Source organism: Ornithodoros turicata, unplaced genomic scaffold (assembly GCF_037126465.1).
Source record: "Ornithodoros turicata isolate Travis unplaced genomic scaffold, ASM3712646v1 Chromosome44, whole genome shotgun sequence".
Lineage (NCBI taxonomy): Eukaryota > Metazoa > Arthropoda > Arachnida > Ixodida > Argasidae > Ornithodoros > Ornithodoros turicata.
The window spans coordinates 948307-972414 of record NW_026999374.1 but is presented as its reverse complement, the minus strand read 5'-3'; the positions used below and the strand labels follow the sequence as shown (position 1 = coordinate 972414).

At 42.9% G+C, this 24108-nt stretch overlaps 1 protein-coding gene across 5 annotated transcripts in view; it reads right to left on the bottom strand.

Annotated features, from left to right (window-relative positions):
• The window catches only part of LOC135374099 (uncharacterized), a 44856-nt gene that overhangs the window by 14898 nt on the left and 5850 nt on the right, over positions 1–24108 (bottom strand). For 2 of the 5 annotated variants that reach the window (XM_064607098.1, XM_064607102.1), the window contains exons 2-5: positions 16315–16387; positions 16195–16245; positions 15282–15320; positions 14369–14407 (exon numbers count right to left, since the gene is read on the bottom strand). In XM_064607098.1, coding sequence (XP_064463168.1) covers positions 14369–14407; positions 15282–15320; positions 16195–16245; positions 16315–16351 — 166 coding nt within the window. In that variant the 5' untranslated portion in view covers positions 16352–16387. The remainder of the gene's footprint in view (positions 1–14368; positions 14408–15281; positions 15321–16194; positions 16246–16314; positions 16388–24108) is intronic. The other 3 variants (XM_064607101.1, XM_064607099.1, XM_064607103.1) reach the window with 3 other exon arrangements.

Below are 24108 nucleotides of genomic sequence, written 5' to 3'. Positions count from 1 at the left end.
TGGCGATGTGAGTGGCAATAATTTGATCAAACGCGACTTCTTTGGACCAGATATTTTGGAGCAGAACTAAATACCAGATTTGGATATAACGCTAAACAAGTGCTACGCGCCCTCGAGTACATTATTTATTTCTCGCTTAAGATGAAGTAATGCTTAGATCAGGGCAATCAGGGCTCTCACACACGCGGGCCGTATGTGCATGGCTTGCAGTCAGCTATTCTGTGTCCCGAGGGCTCTTGACCACTAAATAGAATAAAGCAGCCCCCCCTCCCACACACACGCGCACACCAATAATGAAGAATTCGGAATGAGACCAGGTTTTCAGGCATTGTTTTTACCCTTGCTCGATGTAGTGCTGCTCCTGTCGACGTTAGGAAGGACATTCACATTCGAGCAGTTCTTGTGACTCATGAATGTCAGCTAGTAGTTATAGCGATTAGCGATCTGGCCTGAACGTGCATTTTGATAAACTACACTGTAAGTAATATGATAATTGAGAAGTTATAGTGGAGACAAGTGCAGAGAATGACGTCATCTTAATTATTACACTACGTTTATGGGCTTCCAGCATAGCAGCAGCCTCTCCAGATATCATGCACCAAAAACTGTATACTGAGCACAGAGAGGCGCAGTGAAAAAAAAAAAGAAAAAAAATACATGGAGTAGTTATGTTCGAGGGTCAATGTGTGAATATTTTTAATTATTTCTCTTTCCATGATTTCCTTTTTCTTTTTCACTTTGAAAATGCAAGCAAAATCAGCAATACAGTGTGTAAACCGACACTTTCAGTGCTCCTGAACGTTGGGATAATCGTTCGTGAAGAACTATGTACGAAGAACTTGCACCGCCTTTCAAATTTTCAATGTCTAATTTGGAAAAGAAGCTCATTTGTCTCTGCTGGTGTGTCAAGTGAAGTTTCTCATTGACGAATTGTATATGCGAATGCCTAATAACTATACCGCTCAGCTGTTCACGCTAAGGTACTTTGCTATAATTGCGGTCCTTTCCTAGGGTCATTACCCCCACCCCCCGGGGAGGTGTAAACTCCCCCTGAATTTTTCCAAACCCCCCCTCTAATTCATGAGATTTCCCGATACAGCTTGGCCACCAATGCATATACGCATAGATATGTATCCATATAGATATACCACCCTATGGTTCTCTCCACTCGAAATCACGCAGACATGTTATCACGCCGGGTACCGCATCTTGGCTTCTATGCGCATTGATGATAGTGCCAGCCGCAACAACAATGACAAAGAAGAAATTGTCGTTCTTCTTCGCTGCTGATACGAGTTGCGCAACGGACCAAAGGCTGATACCTACCGTTTGAATTCAGCGTGAGAGAGCCGCGACGGCAAGGAAAAAAACTTGCCAAGATACGGGGCACAAAAGTGAACTTGCACAGCAAATCGCCGGCAGTCCGAACATTTACACGGCAACAGACACCTACGAGCACTGGTGCTAAAGTCTGAGGAAAAGACATCATAGATGAAAATACATATCCGTTACAACAACAACAACAAATAGTTCATGACTATGGCCTGGGGTGGTTCACCGCTTGAGAGCATATCCGTTACGAAGCCGTTTGAATTTCACTGTTCATGGTAATCAACCAATTTTTCTCGAACTGCAGCACGAATAAACAAGTCCATGGTTTGCTTACACCTCGACCTGCAAGAAATGACCCACAGTGACCCTAGAAGTCTGCCCAGGACGCACATTTCCCCAGGGCGTCAGTCGTGACGCTGCCCATATACGTGAGGCCGACAACGGCAAGCCCTTTCACCATCACCACCACCACCACAGTATCCTTCTGAAACATTGCATCACTTGCCAACTTCTTTGAGAAAAGTAAAAAGTAACCTTTCTGCAACCCCGATGATGGCAGGGGCATCCAAGGAATACACAACAAAGAGTCACTGGTGAATTCTGCATAGCGAAGCCATTATCAACGACTTATACTAGGCCCTTGTACTGGGATTTTGACAGTGGTGACCGCAAAATTTGGAAGAGGCGCCGGCAGAGCCCTCTAAAACGGGCAAAACCCATTGTATCATGCTGTCACAGGCATATTCGAGACGGCTTATGCTATTGCCCTTCCCACTGGGATTGTAACGGAGGCGACCGTACTATCCGTAAAAGACCGCAGCAGAGCCCTTTAGAACGGGCAAAACATCTTTAATCATGGTTCCAAACAGATATTATCAACGGCTTATGATGCTCTTCTACAGGGATCGCAACAGAAGCGACCACCAAATGCGGAAAAGGCAGCAACAGAGTCCTTTAAAAAATACGAAACCCCTTGTATCATGGTACCAAAGGCATATTAATGACGGCTTATCCTGTGCCTTTCTACCGGAATTGCGCAAGAGAAGACTGCATAATTTGGATATGGCGGCAGCAATGCCTTATAAAACGGGCGAAACTCCCTGTATCATGGAGCGAAAAGAAAGTTACCAGTGTCTTGTGCAATCCTATTCTGCTGGAGTTATAACACAGGCGATCGCCAAATTCGGCAAACGTGGAAGCAGAGCCCTCTTAAACGAGCAAAACCCCTTGTGTCATGCTGTCAGTCATATTATCAACAACTTATACTATGTCATTCTACCGAGATCATAACACAGGCGACCGCAAATATCGGGAAAAGGATGCAGCATAGCCCTTCAGAATGGGCGAGACCCCTTGTATCATGCTGCCGATGACATGTCATCAATGGCTTGTGCAATGCCGTTCTACTGGGATTATAACAGAGACTACCACAAAATACGGAAAATGCGGCAGCAGAGCCCTTTAAAACGGTCGATACCCCTTGTATCATAGTTCCAAAGTCATATAAGTATACGCAATGGGTTATGCATGCTATTGCCGTTCTACTGGAATTATAACGGATGCGCCCGCAAACTCCATAAAAGGCTACAGCAGAGCCCTTTAAAACGGACAAAAGCCCCTTTAATCATGGTGGCAGACATTTTACACACCTATAAAGACGCGACGGCTTATGTTATGCCCCTCTCCTGTGATTGCATCGGAAACCACCGCAAAATTTGGAAAAGGCGGCAGCAGGGCCCTTTACAATGACTCAAATGACTTGTATCATTGTGCCAAAAAGATACCATGAACGGCTTGTACTGGGATTGTAACAGAGGATACCGCAACGTTCGCCAGCAGATCGAGCCCTTTAAAACGTGCGAAGCCCCTTTAATATCCTGGTGCCAGGCCGTACATGGAGAGGTCGCGTTTGAAGAAACTGCTTCCGAAACGACACTCCCTAAGCAAAAAGCGTCCTAAGCTAATTTTGTAATATGTATATGTCAAAGAAAGATCACGGGGTTTGAACCCCGTACCTTGTTCCCCTGTTGCACCCTGAGAGGTCGGGTTTGACAAAATCGCTTCCAAAACGGCACTCGAAATGGCCAAGTGGCGAATTTCGTCAACTTCGGGGCTTAATATCATTTGATATAAAATAATATTAAAGATGTTCTAAGCTAATTTCGTAATATGTATATGTGAAAGTAAGACCACGGGGTTTGAACCCCGTATCTTGTTCCCCTGTTGCACCCTGAGAGCTCGGGTTTGACAAAATGGCTTCCATTCCGGCACTCCAAATGACCAAGTGGCAAATTTTGTCAACTTCGGGGCTTTATATCATTTGATATAAAAATAATATTAAAGATGTCCTAAACTATTTTTGTAGTATGTATATGTGACAGTAAGATCACGGGGTTTGAACCCCGTATCTTGTTCCCCTGTTGCACCCTGAGAGGTCGGGTTTCACAAAATGGCTTCCAAACCGGCACTCGAAACGGCCAAATGGCCAATTTCGTCAACTTCGGGGCTTAATATCATTTGATATAAAAATAATATTAAAGATGTCCTAAGCTGATGTTGTAGTATGTATATGTGAAAGTAAGATCACGGGGTTTGAACCCCGTATCTTGTTCCCCTGTTGCACCCTGAGAGGTCGGGTTTGACAAAATGGCTTCCATTCCGGCACTCCAAATGACCAAATGGCCAATTTCGTGAACTTCGGGGCTTAATATCATTTGACATAAAGATAATATTAAAGATGTCCTAAGCTGATGTTGTAGTATGTATATGTGAAAGTAAGATCATGGGTAGGGTTCGTGGTTTTCGGCATTTTCCGAAAAATGCCGGAAAACACCCCCCGAATGATTTTTTTCAGATTCGGAATATTCCGAAAAAATCCGAATTTCTCGTATCCTGACAGCTGCCATTCCTGGAACGGCAAAGAGAAATTCCCTTGGAATCTCCCTTTGTCGACTATTTCTCAAGCGTGGCATTATCTTCGGGCTGTGCTCTTGTTTCGGTTTGCGTTTGTGTGTGTCGGTCGGTGTGTGTTTGTGCGGTCGGTGACCGCCTTTTGGCAGCACACGTACTTAGTGACACACCTACCTTTAGTGAATTTACTATTCAGAACCTTTATGGTATGTTGTTGTCGGGTTAACAAGAGATCACGAGTGTACGGAGCTCCCAAACAGTTTCAAAAGCCGATCGCTCATCCCCTGCCCTAGCCTTCTAGTTAATTTTTGTGTTTTTTCTATTCCTCTATCTACTCCCCTCCAGTTACTACTTGGAGTGACCCCTGTTTCCGTTCCTGAGGCACTTCAAGGCACTTCACTCTATGAGGACTTATTCTTATTTGTTCTACGAGATGAATCTCGTATGGATGATATAAAGCGTGAGTATTACGAATATGCTGTATGCCCTTCCCCTCAGGTGGATATATCTCCTATTCAGTTTTGGACGACCCGTTCCAGCACATGGCCTTTGTTACCCCATTCTCCAAGGTCGAAAATAAAGTTGTTGTTTGGCCTTTGTTATCGCAGTGCGCCTCAAGCATATGGGCTATTCCTGTTTCTAGCGCTAATGTTGAGCGCGCGTTCTCTAAACTGCGTGTTATTAATCGCAAGGAGCGAGCCGCTATGACAGATGCGAGCATGATGATGTGCGCTTGCATCTATCACAACAAGAGGTAGTCTCCTTGTTTGCTGGTTTGGCACAGGCAATAAAAGACATTGGTAATGAAGCCATGAATCGATTCACTTCTTTTCGGTTCGTTAATGTCACTTCACGTGCAAAATAGGCTTTCCTTCATGCGAAATAAATAGATGCCCGTATTCGGGCATTTATTTTTTGGGCGGAATATAGATGCCGAAAAAATCCGATTTATAGTCCCCCATATAAATGCCGATAAACACCCCCCGAATTGGGTTGAAAATAAATGCCGAAAACCACAAACCCTAATCATGGGGTTTGAACCCCGTATCTTGTTCCCCTGTTGCACCCTGAGAGGTCGCGTTTGACAAAATCGATTCCTAAACGGCACTCGAAATGGCCAAGTGGCCAATTTCGTCAACTTTGGGACTTAATATCATTTGATATAAAAATAATATTAAAGATGTCCTAAGCTAATTTCGTAATATGTATATGTGAAAGTAAGATCACGGGGTTTGAACCCCGTATCTCGTTCCCCTGTTGCACCCTGAGAGGTCGGGTTTGACAAAATCGCTTCCAAAACGGCACTCGAAATGGCCAAATGGCCAATTTCGTCAACTTCGGGGCTTAATATCATTTGACATAAAAATAATATTAGAGATGTCCTAAGCTAATTTTGTAATATGTATATGTGAAAGTAAGATCATGGGGTTTGAACCCCGTATCTTGTTCCCCTGTTGCACCCTGAGAGGTCGCGTTTGACAAAATCGCTTCCTAAACGGCACTCGAAATGGCCAAGTGGCCAATTTCGTCAACTTTGGGACTTAATATCATTTGGTATAAAAATAATATTAAAGATGTCGATATAGACGAGATACCTAGCACGTATCAAGCTAAGAGATCTGAGCAGTTTTTAGCCACTAACATTCTATCTAAGTGTCATTACCCCGAGCGTTTCATCAAAGACACGGTCTCCAAAATGTGTTCCGTCTCAGATAACCGACCTGCCCCCGACAATATTGTATGCATTCCTTATGTACGTGGCCTATCAGAGTCAGTACGAAGGCTGTTAAAGCCATTTGGTATTGTAACCACTTTCAAGCCCCGTCAAACATTACGCAACATTCTGTGCCATCCCAAGGACTCTGTGCCCCACATGTACAAAGCAGGGGTTGTATACAAACTGGAATGTCAACAATGCGACACGTGCTATGTAGGGGAAACTGCGAGGAAGAAGGTCACCAGAATGAAGGAGCACAAGGCACAATTGACAAAACCACCAGCAAAGAATCAACGCACCGAACTTGTCGATCACGTGTTAAGAACAGGACATACTTTCAATTTTGACAACGCGACAACATTGACCTTTGAACACAGATGGGGGGTGAGAAAATTCCTTGAATCTTGGCACATTCATAGCGAGATAAATGCCTGTAACAGTCAAAAGGGGCCCTTACCAGTCTGTTACAAGGGTTTAAAAGGATTCCCGTTTTAAGCCCCCGTTTCATTTTCCTGTGCTGATGATGACGCCCGAATAGGTGTCGAAACGTTCACGCTTTTCTTCTCTTTACAACTTGTTATGCAAGCCAGTGTTACTCCATACTATTAAAGAATTAAAGATGTCCTAAGCTAATTTCGTAATATGTATATGTGAAAGTAAGATCACGGGGTTTGAACCCCGTATCTTGTTCCCCTGTTGCACCCTGAGAGGTCGGGTTTGACAAAATCGCTTCCAAAACGGCACTCGAAATGGCCAATTTCGTCAACTTCGGGGCTTAATATCATTTGACATAAAAATAATATTAGAGATGTCCTAAGCTAATTTTGTAATATGTATATGTGAAAGTAAGATCATGGGGTTTGAACCCCGTATCTTGTTCCCCTGTTGCTCCCTGAGAGGTCGCGTTTGACAAAATCGCTTCCTAAACGGCACTCGAAATGGCCAAGTGGCCAATTTCGTCAACTCTGGGACTTAATATCATTTGATATAAAAATAATATTAAAGATGTCCTAAGCTAATTTCGTAATATGTATATGTGAAAGTAATATCACGGTGTTTGAACCCCGTATCTTGTTCCCCTGTTGCACCCTGAGAGGTCGCGTTTGACAAAATCGCTTCCTAAACGGCACTCGAAATGGCCAAGTGGCCAATTTCGTCAACTTTGGGACTTAATATCATTTGGTATAAAAATAATATTAAAGATGTCCTAAGCTAATTTCGTAATATGTATATGTGAAAGTAAGGTCACGGGGTTTGAACCCCGTATCTTGTTCCCCTGTTGCACCCTGAGAGGTCGGGTTTGACAAAATCGCTTCCAAAACGGCACTCGAAATGGCCAATTTCGTCAACTTCGGGGCTTAATATCATTTGACATAAAAATAATATTAGAGATGTCCTAAGCTAATTTTGTAATATGTATATGTGAAAGTAAGATCATGGGGTTTGAACCCCGTATCTTGTTCCCCTGTTGCAACCTGAGAGGTCGCGTTTGACAAAATCGCTTCCTAAACGGCACTCGAAATGGCCAAGTGGCCAATTTCGTCAACTCTGGGACTTAATATCATTTGATATAAAAATAATATTAAAGATGTCCTAAGCTAATTTCGTAATATGTATATGTGAAAGTAAGATCACGGTGTTTAAACCCCGTCCGTTGTTCCCCTGTGCACCATGAGAGGTCGCGTTTGACAAAATCGCTTCCAAAACGGCACTCGAAATGGCAAAGTGGCGAATTTCGTCAACTTCGGGGCTTAATATCATTGGATATAAAAATAATATTAAAGATGTCCTAAGCTGATTCTGTAATATGTATATGTGAAAGTAAGACCACGGGGTTTGAACCCCGTATCTTGTTCCCCTGTTGCACCCTGAGAGGTCGGGTTTGACAAAATGGCTTCCATTCCGGCACTCCAAATGACCAAATGGCCAATTGCGTCAACTTCGGGGCTTAATATCATTTGACATAAAAATAATATTAAAGATGTCCTAAGCTAATTTCGTAATATGTATATGTGAAAGTAAGATCACGGTGTTTAAACCCCGTCCGTTGTTCCCCTGTGCACCATGAGAGGTCGCGTTTGACAAAATCGCTTCCAAAACGGCACTCGAAATGGCAAAGTGGCGAATTTCGTCAACTTCGGGGCTTAATATCATTGGATATAAAAATAATATTAAAGATGTCCTAAGCTGATTCTGTAATATGTATATGTGAAAGTAAGACCACGGGGTTTGAACCCCGTATCTTGTTCCCCTGTTGCACCCTGAGAGGTCGGGTTTGACAAAATGGCTTCCATTCCGGCACTCCAAATGACCAAATGGCCAATTGCGTCAACTTCGGGGCTTAATATCATTTGACATAAAAATAATATTAAAGATGTCCTAAGCTGATGTTGTAGTATGTATATGTGAAAGTAAGATCATGGGGTTTGAACCCCGTATCTTGTTCCCCTGTTGCACCCTGAGAGGTCGCGTTTGACAAAATCGATTCCTAAACGGCACTCGAAATGGCCAAGTGGCCAATTTCGTCAACTTTGGGACTTAATATCATTTGATATAAAAATAATATTAAAGATGTCCTAAGCTAATTTCGTAATATGTATATGTGAAAGTAAGATCACGGTGTTTAAACCCCGTCCGTTGTTCCCCTGTGCACCATGAGAGGTCGCGTTTGACAAAATCGCTTCCAAAACGGCACTCGAAATGGCAAAGTGGCGAATTTCGTCAACTTCGGGGCTTAATATCATTGGATATAAAAATAATATTAAAGATGTCCTAAGCTGATTCTGTAATATGTATATGTGAAAGTAAGACCACGGGGTTTGAACCCCGTATCTTGTTCCCCTGTTGCACCCTGAGAGGTCGGGTTTGACAAAATGGCTTCCATTCCGGCACTCCAAATGACCAAATGGCCAATTGCGTCAACTTCGGGGCTTAATATCATTTGACATAAAAATAATATTAAAGATGTCCTAAGCTGATGTTGTAGTATGTATATGTGAAAGTAAGATCATGGGGTTTGAACCCCGTATCTTGTTCCCCTGTTGCACCCTGAGAGGTCGCGTTTGACAAAATCGATTCCTAAACGGCACTCGAAATGGCCAAGTGGCCAATTTCGTCAACTTTGGGACTTAATATCATTTGATATAAAAATAATATTAAAGATGTCCTAAGCTAATTTCGTAATATGTATATGTGAAAGTAAGATCACGGGGTTTGAACCCCGTATCTCGTTCCCCTGTTGCACCCTGAGAGGTCGGGTTTGACAAAATCGCTTCCAAAACGGCACTCGAAATGGCCAAATGGCCAATTTCGTCAACTTCGGGGCTTAATATCATTTGACATAAAAATAATATTAGAGATGTCCTAAGCTAATTTTGTAATATGTATATGTGAAAGTAAGATCATGGGGTTTGAACCCCATATCTTGTTCCCCTGTTGCACCCTGAGAGGTCGCGTTTGACAAAATCGCTTCCTAAACGGCACTCGAAATGGCCAAGTGGCCAATTTCGTCAACTTTGGGACTTAATATCATTTGGTATAAAAATAATATTAAAGATGTCCTAAGCTAATTTCGTAATGTGTATATGTGAAAGTAAGATCACGGGGTTTGAACCCCGTATCTTGTTCCCCTGTTGCACCCTGAGAGGTCGGGTTTGACAAAATCGCTTCCAAAACGGCACTCGAAATGGCCAATTTCGTCAACTTCGGGGCTTAATATCATTTGACATAAAAATAATATTAGAGATGTCCTAAGCTAATTTTGTAATATGTATATGTGAAAGTAAGATCATGGGGTTTGAACCCCGTATCTTGTTCCCCTGTTGCACCCTGAGAGGTCGCGTTTGACAAAATCGCTTCCTAAACGGCACTCGAAATGGCCAAGTGGCCATTTTCGTCAACTCTGGGACTTAATATCATTTGATATAAAAATAATATTAAAGATGTCCTAAGCTAATTTCGTAATATGTATATGTGAAAGTAAGATCACGGGGTTTGAACCCCGTATCTTGTTCCCCTGTTGCACCCTGAGAGGTCGGGTTTGACAAAATCGCTTCCAAAACGGCACTCGAAATGGCCAAATGGCCAATTTCGTCAACTTCGGGGCTTAATATCATTTAACATAAAAATAGTATTAGAGATGTCCTAAGCTAATTTTGTAATATGTATATGTGAAAGTAGGATCATGGGGTTTGAACCCCGTATCTTGTTCCCCTGTTGCACCCTGAGAGGTCGGGTTTGATAAAACGGCTTCCAAACCGGCACTCGAAATGGCCAAATGGCCAATTTCGTCAACTTCGGGGCTTAATATCATTTGATATAACAATAATATTAAAGATGTCCTAAACTAATTTTGTAATATGTATATGTGAAAGTAAGATCACGGTGTTTAAACCCCGTCCGTTGTTCCCCTGTGCACCATGAGAGGTCGCGTTTGACAAAATCGCTTCCAAAACGGCACTCGAAATGGCAAAGTGGCGAATTTCGTCAACTTCGGGGCTTAATATCATTGGATATAAAAATAATATTAAAGATGTCCTAAGCTGATTCTGTAGTATGTATATGTGAAAGTAAGATCACGAGGTTTGAACCCCGTATCTTGTTCCCCTGTTGCACCGTGAGAGGTCGGGTTTGACAAAATGGCTTCCAAAACGGCACTCGAAATGGCCAAATGGCTAATTTCGTCAACTTCGGGGCTTAATATCATTCGATATAAAAATAATATTAAAGATATCCTAAGCTGATATTTTAATATGTATACGTGAAAGTAAGATCACGGGGTTAGAACCCCGTATCTACCCCTGTTGCTTCCTGAGAGCTGGCGTTTGACAAAATCGCTTCCAAAACGGCCAAATGGCGAATTTCATCAAGTTCGGGGCTTAATATCATTTGATATAACGATGATAATAAAGATATTCTAAGCTGATTATGTAATGTAATGTATATGTGTATGTATATGTGAAAGTACGATCACGGGCTTTGAACCCCGTACCTTTTTCTCCTGTTGCACCCTGGAAGGTCGCGTTTGACAAAATCACTTCCAAAACGGCACTCGAAATGGACACTTTTATCAAGTTGTATAGTTTAATATAAAAGCGATATAAAATACAAAACGGTATCATTTGTATATTACTCACTGAAAATAAAGTTGTCTGTTCTGTCAGCCACTTCGAGTTCTGGAAAAAATGACCGTTCTCGTTTCGAACTCCTTCAGACCGGCCGTACAGTCTCAGCGCATGCGTATTACGATGATACTGGGACTTAGTCCGTCGAGCGCCTAGGAGGGGAACCCTGTCTGAGTCGCAACTTTGAAGGCCCTGGGTGCATCAGGATTAACACTCACACATCGTGCCGTGGTTGGTATGTGGCCTGGAGGACGTACTGAACCAAAATAGGCGATGACATTTGCAGAATTTGACTGCCTTTGTCGAAAAATCGTAGTCTAAACATGGGCGATGTGCAAAAATCGGCGGAATCCCCATAGGCGCAATGCATTAAAATTCATTTGGCCAGGGTGCACTAGGGTTACATTCTGCTGGTGCCTTTCATGTCTCCAGGGGTTCCTTACATGGTGTTCTTCTCTACTAGGCGATGACATCTTAAAAATTTTATTCTGTTTTGCTGTTAATTGGCATAAACGCTGTCTCCCATTGAATTAACATCCTGTAAGGCAGCTTCCCGCATAGCGGCTGAGTATAGTGACGGAGTGCGCCGGCGGGGGGGTGACCGCGAATTTTGGGATTGTGCTGTCCTGAAGCAAGTCTCATTCGTACAACATATTGGATGTCGTGACAACTCAAAGAGGAAAAGACGTATCTTAGACTCGAAGAAAAGGCATCGTCCCTTGATCCAGATTTATTTCGTCGTCTCTTCATCCAGATTATCATTTACCATCGTCATCCTCATCTTCATGCACATAGAGACCACTATCGTGAGACCGACTTCCATGGAGGAAGGAAAGAGAGGAGGAGTCCTATTGCTCTGAGAAGTGAAGCCGAGATTGGGGACAGTGACATCACCGCTCATTTTCCGCTTTCGATTACACACATCTCTATGAGAGACCCCAACGCATAGTTTCGGAATACTTGGAAAGGTGCGGTCTAGCGCGTCAAAGTGCCCCCCAAAGTGTCGTATGCAAAGCGACCCTATTCAGGTAACGTAACCCCCTCGTGCCCCCAAAGAAGCTACTGCTCATGTCCCATCCTCACCTCACTTGCCCCACAATTCGCTTTTCTGAAGAAGAGCATTTTCTTATTCTTTCCTCCATGGCAACTTCAGTCAGCGAACACAGCACCACCACCGCTTAGTCAACGCCACACAGCTGCATGTAACCTAAGACCCTTCGTTGTGTGTTCTCAACATGAGTGTAACGAGCACGCACCACCCTTCTTTCAATGTCCTAGGTTTTTAATCTAAAGGTCGAAGGATCTCTTCTCAGATCCATCATCACAGACACAGAGGCCGTGCCGGACACGATGACTGTGTGCTGACCCTTGTGGTTACCCCGCATATCAGCGTTCGCTACGGACACTAATCTGATGTGGTGACACGAATGTGATAATCGTCTTTATAGCAGGAGACACATTCGGTGTTGATGCGTTGAGCGTTTTAGTGGATCTTAATCTAACGCATTGCGTGGGCTGTGACAAGATGAGTACAACGTCCGACGCAGCAAAGATGTGATTGGTGTAAGCGAAGGGTGGAGTCAACAGACTGAGGTACTTGCATTAAAAGTTGTCCAGCATATTACTATTATTCAACAACAATCGATGCGTTTTGGAAGAGTAAAATGACGTTCTTACCAGGATTCTACGGGCGCAACGAAAAGGAACGCCCAGTCCAAGGTGATCAATTACGCACGATGTAAATATACGAGACGTGAGTAGGAACAACATGGTCTAGTACATCATAGGACAGTCTCGATCCACATCGAGAAAACGCGAGACGGTGCGGTATGACTGTTTTCCATTATTTTAAATAGATAAGTCTGCTGGATAACTTCTTATGGAGCAATCTGTGCTGACTGACTACCCTCTTATGTTGTAAATCTAAAACCACTTGGATATTTCATCGATGATGATTATTATTATTATTATTATTATTATTATTACAGGGTGTATACCAAACTGCAGCCTTCAAATTCCATGACTTTTCCAGGTTTTCCCTGACTATTTCAAGCAAATTCCCTGAGAAAAACAAAAGGAAACTTGGTGTGCCTGCTCCTACGTTTTGATACAGATCCATCACAAAAACAGACCATTTATTGAGGCTTTCCTGCCTTTCTGCCTCAGAGCTTGTCGTGCTGGCGAAAAGCTAGTCGGGATAACGTTGCTGCGGCATTGCCGCTCAACCACCGGCATCATCCCGGCACTAATCCGCTGTTTTCCCTGACTTGAGCTTCTTTTTAGCCAAATTCCCTGACAATTCCCTGACTTTGCCAGTAACATCAAAATTCCCTGACAATCCCCTGTTTTCGAGGTTTTCCAGGTTGGTAGACACCCTGTATTACCCAATGAGTGTCCTAGACCCTATAAAGGTGGAGTCAGCCGACTGATGTTGTTTCATTAAAAGCTGTCCAGCATATTAGTAGTATTCATCGACGATGGATGTGTAAAATGATGTTCTTAGCGGGATCAGCACTTCTACGAGCCCTCGCAGGCACGTAATAAGCTGCTGCCACTGCAACAGAATTATTACAGCATCGTAAACTTTTGGAAATGTTTCGGAAATGTTGACATGGATACTAAGCGCGATGTAAATACACGGGGCATGGGTAAGAACAACATGGTCTAGTACAGCCTAGGACAGTCTCGATCCACATCGAGAAAACGCGAGGCGGTGTGGTATGACTGTTTTCCTTTTTTTTTTTTAAATACGTATAAGTCTGCTGGATAACTTCTTATGGAACAATCTGTGCTGACTGACTTATGTTGTAGATCTAAAACCACCTGGATATTTAATCGATTATTATTATTATTACCCAATGAGGGTCGTAGATGAAAGATGAAAGTCACTGAAAAGGTTAGCCAGCTGCAGGAATCGAACCCACATCTTCTGGATTGCCGGTCCAGGGCTCTACCAATTGAGCTAAGCTAACACGCTTTCTCAGCGGCTTCCAATGGTGCGTCATCTGAAGGGAGAAACGAGCCACTCTCTCTCACTCATCCTCCTTTCACTCTTACATTTTTGCTCACTCATACACACGTTAATACGACTGGATCGACGCAGGCGGAATTGTTGAACATGAAAGAACTGATGTTCTGAGAACTGATGAACTGAGAACATCAGTTCTTTCATGAGGGTCATAGAACCTAGAAAGGTGGAGCCAGTCGGTTGATGTTCTTTCACTAAAACCTATCCAGCATATTACTAATATTCATCGACGATGGATGTGTAAAATGATCTTCTTACCGGGATCAGCACTTCTACGTTTAAGATATTCTTCCAGCACTGCAACAGAATTATTACAGCGTCGTAAACATTTGGACATGTTTCGGAAACGCTGACATGGATACTAAGCGCGATGTAAATGCACGGGACTTGAGTACACTCTTAAAAATGAACTTCACCACGTAGCACGCTCCTAGCCAACCATCATCCCGAATGACAACGTTCTCGCCCCTGATTTGTTGAAAACGGGAGGCGGAGCCTATTCTGTGCCGTGCATAATAGGTACAAAATTGACTCCGCCTCCCGTTTTTAACAAATCAGGGGCGAGAGCGTTGTCATTCGTGATGATGGTTGGCTAGGAGCGTGCTGTGTGGTGAAGTTCATTTTTATTAGTGTAGGAACAGCATGGTCTAGTACAGCCTACACTCTTAGAAATGAACTTCAACGCATAGCACGCTCCTAGCCAACCATAATCGCAAATGATATCGTTACCTGCTCGGATTTGTTGAAAACGGGAGGCGTACGCCCCCTGTTTTCAACGAATCAGGGCAGATAACGATATCGTTCGAGATTATGGTTTGCTAGGAGCGTGCTAATGCGGTGAAGTTTGTTTTGAAGAGTGTAGGACAGTCTCGATCCACATCGAGAGAACGCGAGACGGTGCAGTATAGCTGTTTTCCTTTTTTTTAAATAGATAAGTCTGCTGGATATCTTCTTATGGAACAATCTGTGCTGTATCACTACCCTCTTATGTTGTAGATCTAAAACCACTTGGATATTTAATCGATTATTATTGTTGTTATTATTATTATTATCGAATGAGGGTCCTAGACCCTATAAAGGTGGCGTCAGCAGACTCATGTTCTTTCATTAAAAGCTGTCCAGCATATTACTAATATTCATCGACGATGGATGTGTAAAATGATCTTCTTACCGGGATCAGCACTTCTACCGAAAAGATCAAGTTCCAGCACTGCAACAGAATTATTACAGCATCGTAAACATTTGGACATGTTTCGGAAACGCTGACATGGATACTAAGCGCGATGTAAATGCACGGGACTTGAGTACACTCTTAAAAATGAACTTCACCACGTAGCACGCTCCTAGCCAACCATCATCCCAAATGACAACGTTCTCGCCCCTGATTTGTTGAAAACAGGAGGCGGAGCCTATTCTGTGCCGTGCATAATAGGTACAAAATAGGCTCCGCCTCCCGTTTTCAACAAATCAGGGGCGAGAGCGTTGTCATTCGTGATGATGGTTGGCTAGGAGCGTGCTGTGTGGTGAAGTTCATTTTTATTAGTGTAGGAACAGCATGGTCTAGTACAGCCTACACTCTTAGAAATGAACTTCAACGCATAGCACGCTCCTAGCCAACCATAATCGCAAATGATATCGTTACCTGCTCGGATTTGTTGAAAACGGGAGGCGTACGCCCCCTGTTTTCAACGAATCAGGGCAGATAACGATATCGTTCGAGATTATGGTTTGCTAGGAGCGTGCTAATGCGGTGAAGTTTGTTTTGAAGAGTGTAGGACAGTCTCGATCCACATCGAGAGAACGCGAGACGGTGCAGTATAGCTGTTTTCCTTTTTTTAAGATAGATAAGTCTGCTGGATATCTTCTTATGGAACAATCTGTGCTGTATCACTACCCTCTTATGTTGTAGATCTAAAACCACTTGGATATTTAATCGATTATTATTGTTGTTATTATTATTATTATCGAATGAGGGTCCTAGACCCTATAAAGGTGGCGTCAGCAGACTCATGTTCTTTCATTAAAAGCTGTCCAGCATATTACTAATATTCATCGACGATGGACGTGTAAAATGATCTTCTTACCGGGATCAGCACTTCTACGTCCCTTCCAAGGCAAGGCATCAGCTGCCGCCACTGCAAGGGAATTATTACAGCATCGTAAACATTTGGACATGTTTCGGAAATGTTGCCCTGGATACTCACATCCAATGACGACGAGTAACAGCAGAAGGACCTTCATGATTGGCTGATGCTCTTCACTGTGTCAGCTACAGCGCTGTATTGGAAAGACAGACATGCTAGATATTAACAGAATTTTAGAATACGCCTGGCCAGAGGGAAGTAGGTTGTTCACCCACCTTTCTGTCTTGTTACGGCAAGACACAATTACAACTATGTACCGGGTGTCCCGCCGAAATACCCCGGCTGGATAATTCGTGAACAGGTTGCGCCATCGAAGAAATTTCTTTTCGGTAGAGATCCTTGGGACATCGGCCATGAACTGAGCAGTGTGCGGCTCATTTGCATACACTCACTAATTAAATAAACGTGCTAACTTTTAACTCTTACTTCGCACGGTTACGGTACCTCTGTTTTACGCCTCGGGACCTCCAGCGAAAAATATTCCAAGAAAAACAAAGGCATCGACACTTAGTGATTTTTCAGAGTAATTATTTGGTTTCGGTTTACATATTCCTTGCGCGGAGCTGTACACCAATGCGCTCTTTGGATCAGCTGTGCGGATGTCAATTTCGTGTTCATCCGCCTTGTTCACGCACGGGGGCGATGGAAGATTATAGGAACAGCTGCAACAGACGCTTTGGTATTCGTTCTCAAAGCGACTGATAAACAACGCTGGCGGTTCTGTCGTTCCGTAGGTGAGATAGCGTGCTCTTATCATGGATGATGGCGAATGCGCCGCGAGTGCTGTGAACTAGTGGGGTACACTCTTAAGAATTAGTTAGGCCACATAGCAGGCTCCTAGCCAACCATCATCCCGAATGACAACGGTCTCTCCCTTGATTTGAGGAAAATGGGAGGCATATGGTTTCTTTTTCTTTTTTTCTTTTTTGGTATCAATTATGCCGAACATAAGGACAAAAAGGCTCCGCATCCAGTTTTCAACAAATCGAGGGACAACGTTGTCAATCGGGATGATGGTTGGCTAGGAGCCTGATATGTGGTGTAGCTAATTCTTAAGAGTGTACCCCACTAGTTGACAGCGCTCGCAGGCCCATTCGCCATCATCCATGATAACAGCACGCTATCTCGTCTACGGAACGACAGAACCGCCAACGCAGTCGCTTGGAGAACGAATACCTCTTGCGGCTGTTCCTATAATCTTCCATCGCCCCCGTGTGTGAACCATGCGGATGAACACAGCTCCGCGCAAGAAATATGGAAACCGAAACCAATTAATGACTCGAAAAAATCACTTTTTTTTTCCTTTGAATATTTTTCGCTGGAGGTCCCGATGCGTAGAGCAGAGGTTCCGTAAGCGTACGAAGTAAGAGTTAAAAGTTAGCATGTTTATTTAATCAGTGAGTGTATGCAAATGAGCCGCACACTATCAGTTCACGGCCGATGTCCCAAGGAACTCTACCAAAAAGAAATTCTTCGATGGCGCCACCTGTTCACAAATTATCCAGCCGGGGGATTTCGGTGGGACAACCGGTATACCGAAGACAACAAGACGTGATTTCAACAACACTGAGAGAACATGCTTTTTTTTTTAGGTTTCTTCGCTGACTTAGGAGGCAAAGGCTAGAGAGAAGGTATTCATTTATTTATTTATAGTTGTAACGCCTGGATCAGTTCTAAAGACTAGGTCAGTATAGAAAAACGTATTGTACTAAAATTGTGAACTTGTGTGGAATGAAACTTGTGTTATTGGTAGACTGCAACAAGCAAAAAGGAAACGTCAGATGAGGGAAGCTTTAGTCATTTTTTAGCCGTCAGGGTATTGCGTCAGTGAGGCACCCTTGAAGCTGCCCTTGGTCAGCTTGGCGTCACTTGCCCTTTTTCCCATGGTCTGTACTTGCATAACAATTTATGTGGTCTTTTGAGTAAAAGTCATTTGCTGACTCGAGCCGCTTCGTGTTTGTCTTTTGTCCCTCCATGTAAGCCCAAGCACAGGTCCATTAAAGGTCAGATATGCCGATTTTGAAGTGCCGCAGAACTGAGCGATACTCGCGCTGTGTGTTCATTACCGAACACTGAATATGTGTGCGAAATATCTTGCTCCAACTGTTCGTAGTTTTTTAGAAAACAGTTTTTTTAGTTCCCACGCCCGGCCGACAGACCGTCGGCAAACCCTGCGCACGGGCGCACCGACGTCACTGCTCTCGGTTTATCTGTCTTTGGCTTGGCATGGACTCTTGGCTTGGCTGCTTGGCTTCTTTCGTTTCCTCCTCTGTGCACCGTACATAAGCGAACAGCTGTTATGTTGTTGCTAAGCCGGAAACAAAGCATGTGAATGTTTTTTTTGGCACAGCGTCGTTTGGAAAGTGCACTTCCTTGTTCTGACCTTGCCTTTTATGGGCTGGAGCGATATGATTCGTGAATTTGTCCACGGCGAAGTTGTCGAAGATGCGACGGTGCTACGCTGTTAGAACAATTCATCCGAGCATTCAAGTGTTACCTATTATAAGCTGCCAAAAGACCAAGTAGTGCGAAGCTCTTGGCTGACAGTGGTGCCTGCTAATTTCCACTGCAAGGATTTCGTCCACGAATGTTATCATAGGTTACGCGCGACTCCAGAGGCAATTTGGAATCTCGGCACGAAATCGTCTGATGAAAATCTGAGGTGCCCGACGCATAACATTTTGAACGTGCCACGGAGGATCAAGGCAAAAAACGAGAGCAAAAAAAGGTAAGTCGAGGTTCAGATATAAAAAATAGCAAGCTTAATGAATCGATTGTGCAGCTGTCCTACTGCGCTTACTCTGATATAACCACGATTAACAACACAATAGTACTATTGATAATCTAACTTCTGAATTATCACAGGTACACGCTGAAGACGGAAATGAAGCATGATCTGGCTTGCATCTGGTCATGAAGAAATTGCGGACACGTTAGTTGCAGTACACCTCCACCAACAGGTATGACAATGTGATGTTATAATTTGAGTATTCATCTATGTTCAACTTTTCACGTGCACTCGCATGCAGACATCTTGACACCACTTTTAAATCTGCCCTCAAAGTTACAACCTGTGCTTTCAGGGTGGAAAACAAAGGTCGCCATTCCGATTAGCTGCTATCTCCCAGTTCAAGCACTTTTGTGTTTGGACACTGGTTCCTGTGGATGGCGTGTTACAATCTTCACTGTCTGATATAGAAGGTACGTTACATTAGTTCAGTTAATTTGTCTTTTGCACATATTTTTGTTACTGTTAGCTGGATTACTGTTGGACATACAATCCTTTGACACACCAAAGCTGATGTCGCCTCTGATAACGTTTTTGAATTTTCAGTGTCATCAACGTCCATTGAAGAAGGTGCCTTTACTATCTGTGAATCTTTAACTGAAGAATAGCCCAGAATTCATGTTAACATTGTCTACTCTTATTAATTCACTGTTTTCTGAGAGCTAAGAAAAATGGAAACTATTTATTTGTCACAACTTCACACTGGATACTGGTGTTGTACTGGCTTGACATGTAAGCTAAAATACTTGGATTCTACAATAATTGTGTTCAACTTGGTGCATTACCGTGGGCAATGCCACATTCACTACATTTTTAGTGGGTCCGGTGCACAAATACTGTGTGCATACTGCATACATACATACTGTTCGATAGGCAAAAATACCTGAGCAGTGCTGAGTGAGTGCTGTGTAGTCTTTTTACCCAAAGTCCATACTCTTACTGCAAAGTCACAGTACGTAGAACAGCAATGTGCAGGTATGCTGCGATAGAGATTCACAACAGAAAGAAGACTGTTGAGAGCATCTAAATTTTAATGAGACGAGACTTTCGTGCGCAAGGCTGCTCTTGTTAATGTCTAACATGAAATTACAAAATCCCAGAATATATAAAACATGTTGTAATGTAGACAGCAAGGGTTGGTACACACATAAAGATAATTATATAATCATATATAATAAAATAAAAAGGGGGTACAACTCCCCCCTCAACTCAACTCGACAACTCAATAACTCTACTTATTCTCTACCTTACAACATGTCATATATTCTGGAATTTTGTAACTTGATGTTAGACATCAAGAAGTACAGCCCTCTGTGCAAAAGTATTCTTTCTGTTGTGCACAACATTATACAGTAAATGCGACTATCCATTTCTTGTCATTAAATGCTTTTCCCTTTCTTTCTTTCTTTTTTTCTGCAGTGATGAGCATCCATAAGGACACATGCCAGAAAGGGAGTCTCTTTGGGATGACAAACCCTCATCACCTCATGAGGATACAATGGTTGACGAATGGTTCTCGAGCACATCGAAACTTCCAACGAATAATTCGTGAAAAAGCCAGACACTGCTAGCACCAGGAATTGAACGTGGACCGTCTTGCTACCAGTCAGAGATGTTCAGTGGCGTAGCCACGGGGGGGCTAGGGGGGGCTCGAGCCCCCCCCCTACCTGCCACGGACCGGCCCACACAAATCGTGCAAATCCGAGAACTTAATATATGGGGGGGGGGGGGACCAGTGTGACCATCGCAAAAGTTCTTGCAGTTCATGGTGTCTATCTATGAAGCACTCTTGAATGGTTTTCAAAGTATGAGCTTTTCAAAATACTTCCAATCTCGTGACACCACTTCATTGGTCATGACAGCCTATACATGTAATCGTACTGTGAACGTCTAAATCAACTATTTTCGTTCCCTTTTTTAATCCTCAGTTTGCAGTGTGCACAAGTATGTGTGTTGTCGACACAGGATCAGCGGGGGGGGGGGGGGGCGAGTTTTCGTATCGAGCCCCCCCTACCTTTGAGGTCTGGCTACGCCACTGGAGATGTTACATTTCAGGCGCTCATTGACTTTTGGTGAATTACTTGTTGACTTTGTCCCAAGGTGGAGCTCGCTACAGCTCATTTGCTAGTCTCGGGGTTTTACATATGCATCATCTTCACCAGCTCGCCTGCTTGCAGCCATTTTTTCTGCACATTATGTTCACTCTACTTTTATCGTGTGCTATATAATCTTGTTCAAGTTCTGTCAAACAACCTGTAATGCTATAAAAAAATTCAGTACACTGTTTGTGTGGGTTGAATGGTAGCGCATGAATGCAGGAAGGAAACTGTCATGTTATGGGAAGTGTTTACGTATTGTACATTTAACTACTAATTTTATTGGTTAGCTTTCGCTGGCGTATCATGTCAAGCCATGTTATATTAATTTGGAACATGTTCTTCTTAGTAGCCAGAGCAGCTGATACACAGAGAGAACATAGCCCGTGTGTGTGTGTCTTTTCCACCGCAGCCCTTGGGTTTCCTCCCTGATGGCTACACATGTCAGGGATAGGTTTCAGAACCGGTAGTTCCCGCCGAGTGTGAATTGCTTTTCAGGGGATCATCACGCTGCCAGATGAAACATATGGTTTAAATTATTTGCGGGACAGGAATTGCGCAGCTTGACACAAATACTACTACTACGACGTAAGAGTGGTTTTTTCAAATCTAGCTTTTTTGTGTTCCTGACATTATCGCACAAGATGAAGTATCCACTATGATCCCATATGTGGGGGGTATGTACAGTGCAATCAACAGATGCTATTTACAAATCTGTGTTTTCTACTGTGTTGAAATGGGGTAGTTTGTATCTGAGAGCCATAGTGAAACACAGGCCCTCGAGAAACATGGCAACACATTGCAGGGACTCTGGATGCTGCCTAAATTTCCAGAACACACAGCTCAAGGCAGCGGTTAAATAACAAGTGGTTAGAGAAATCCAAGATAGTTGCATCCGTAAGCAGTCCGCTGTTGGATTTGCTTCTGTCAGAGATACGTTATCTCAAAGGGAACGCACGGACGCACTCATAATGATACTAGGGCTGCCTGTGAAATAGAATGAGGAGAGGGGAAGATATATAACCCTTTTTCTTGTATGTTATTCTAGTGGTTAAATTGTCATTTTCTTAGCAGCATATGTGTGTATATTCCAGAGTCTGCTAATAAATATATCAGTTTAGAGCTAGCAGTCGCATTGTAGATGTCTCATCCTGTCCTTGGTTGCTTGTGATTCACTATGGCCATGCTTGCTATTGCAAAAACAGAAAACAAAAAAAGACAATAGAAAAACACGGAAAGAGCGACCTAAAAGGCTGCCTGTTCTAGTGCTCACATGGAGGCAACGCAATGAGGTAACATGTTCCATTCATGAACTGTGCATAGTAGTACATATCACAACGGCAACCGATTATTCAGATTTTTCTTGAAGTACTTTGTTTTTTTGTTTTTTAGCTTTGTTTGCACAGTCTATTATTGGAGCTTTATGTGATTCTTCTCTTCAGATACTTTAAGATTGCTGATGCTGTGCAGTTTGTTAATTTTGAAACTGTACTGTGCTAAGGTACAGAAACAGAATTGTCATATCTGCATTTGAACACAGGAATAATTTGTAAGTACTTTACTTGTTGACATTAATATTTGCACCAGGTCACAACATTGTTGATTTATGGAAAATGTAAATAAATATATTTATTTGCTTGCCAAACAATGCACAAATGTCTTCTTTTCTAGTGAGATATTCCCTGTTCACCAGACATAAATGTCGAAAAGTTAAAGGGGCACAATGATGGTAGAGTCTAGCGTTGCTTTTTGCCACTTCACATATATGCACTGTTATTCGTGTGCACATGTAGGAATAGGAAGGTAGAGGATGCGCATAAAAAATTTCGTATGCAGCCACACATATGGTTCAGAAGATTCATTAGATGATGACCAAGCATATATAATTGTGCTTCATGTGCAATGGGTATGCTAACGGATTGCTTCCATGAAGCCTTTTTATTTTATTTTTTTAATTTTTTTTATAAATGTTATTTTTTATTTGATATAAACTTCATATTACATATTGTATACTTATATTTTTATAAATTTTATAAACTAAAAACTCAAGTTACACGGCCCCTGTAAGAGTGCCCTTTGCAAATGGTTTGGTAACGTGTCTCGAACTGTAAAGGTAAGAGGCAATCGAGAATGCTGCAGACAAGGTTGCAACTTACATATTGCTTATCACGACATACAAAGTGATTTGTACAATAATTCCTGAGCACGGAATTAATCCCGAGGCTGGCCAGTGATGTCACCCAGGACGACAAGTCACATAATTGCCTTTAACACTTTTACACCCCATGGGCTGAGTTGTGAATTGAAAGAGCACTCTACAGGAGGATAAGGTGCACCTGATTTCTAGGATCTATGTTATGCCCTAACTCTTCAGACACCACATTTCTAAGTGGCAATATGTGCTCTGGTACTTCTTTTGCGTCTGCATAGTGTGCAACCACATGGCTACTGGAGCTTTCGTGTGCATGTTTTTGTGCGACGGTGTTCATTACAAACAATATCCAGATGTTAGACATAAAATGCAGTAGTTTGTAGCGTACCACACAACGCAGCGTGACATGGGAGTGTGTGATTCAAAGAAAGCTTCTGGAAAATGCACAGAATCCCACAAAAAGTTTAAAATGTGATTTGTATTTCGTTTTACGTCTTTCGTCGTTACATACCATCGTCGACGCTGTTGCACATTGATAAATCGTACGTAAAACTTGTCCCATAGCAGTATGCGGTTTCTCAAATACATAGCACAAAAACGCTGTCGGCATTTTCTTGCTGACACGGCTGTCGAAACGTCAGTCTCTACAATGGGCAAGTGCTGTAAAGGGGCAAACGCAGACGCGACTTGATACAAATTGTACGTGCTCACAAAACACAAATGACGAATTCCGGTCACAACATCGCACAGAGGTTGGTTCGCGAATGAGTTCGCAGCTGCTGCACTGTTTACTCATCGCGGAACGGTGGAACCCGGCT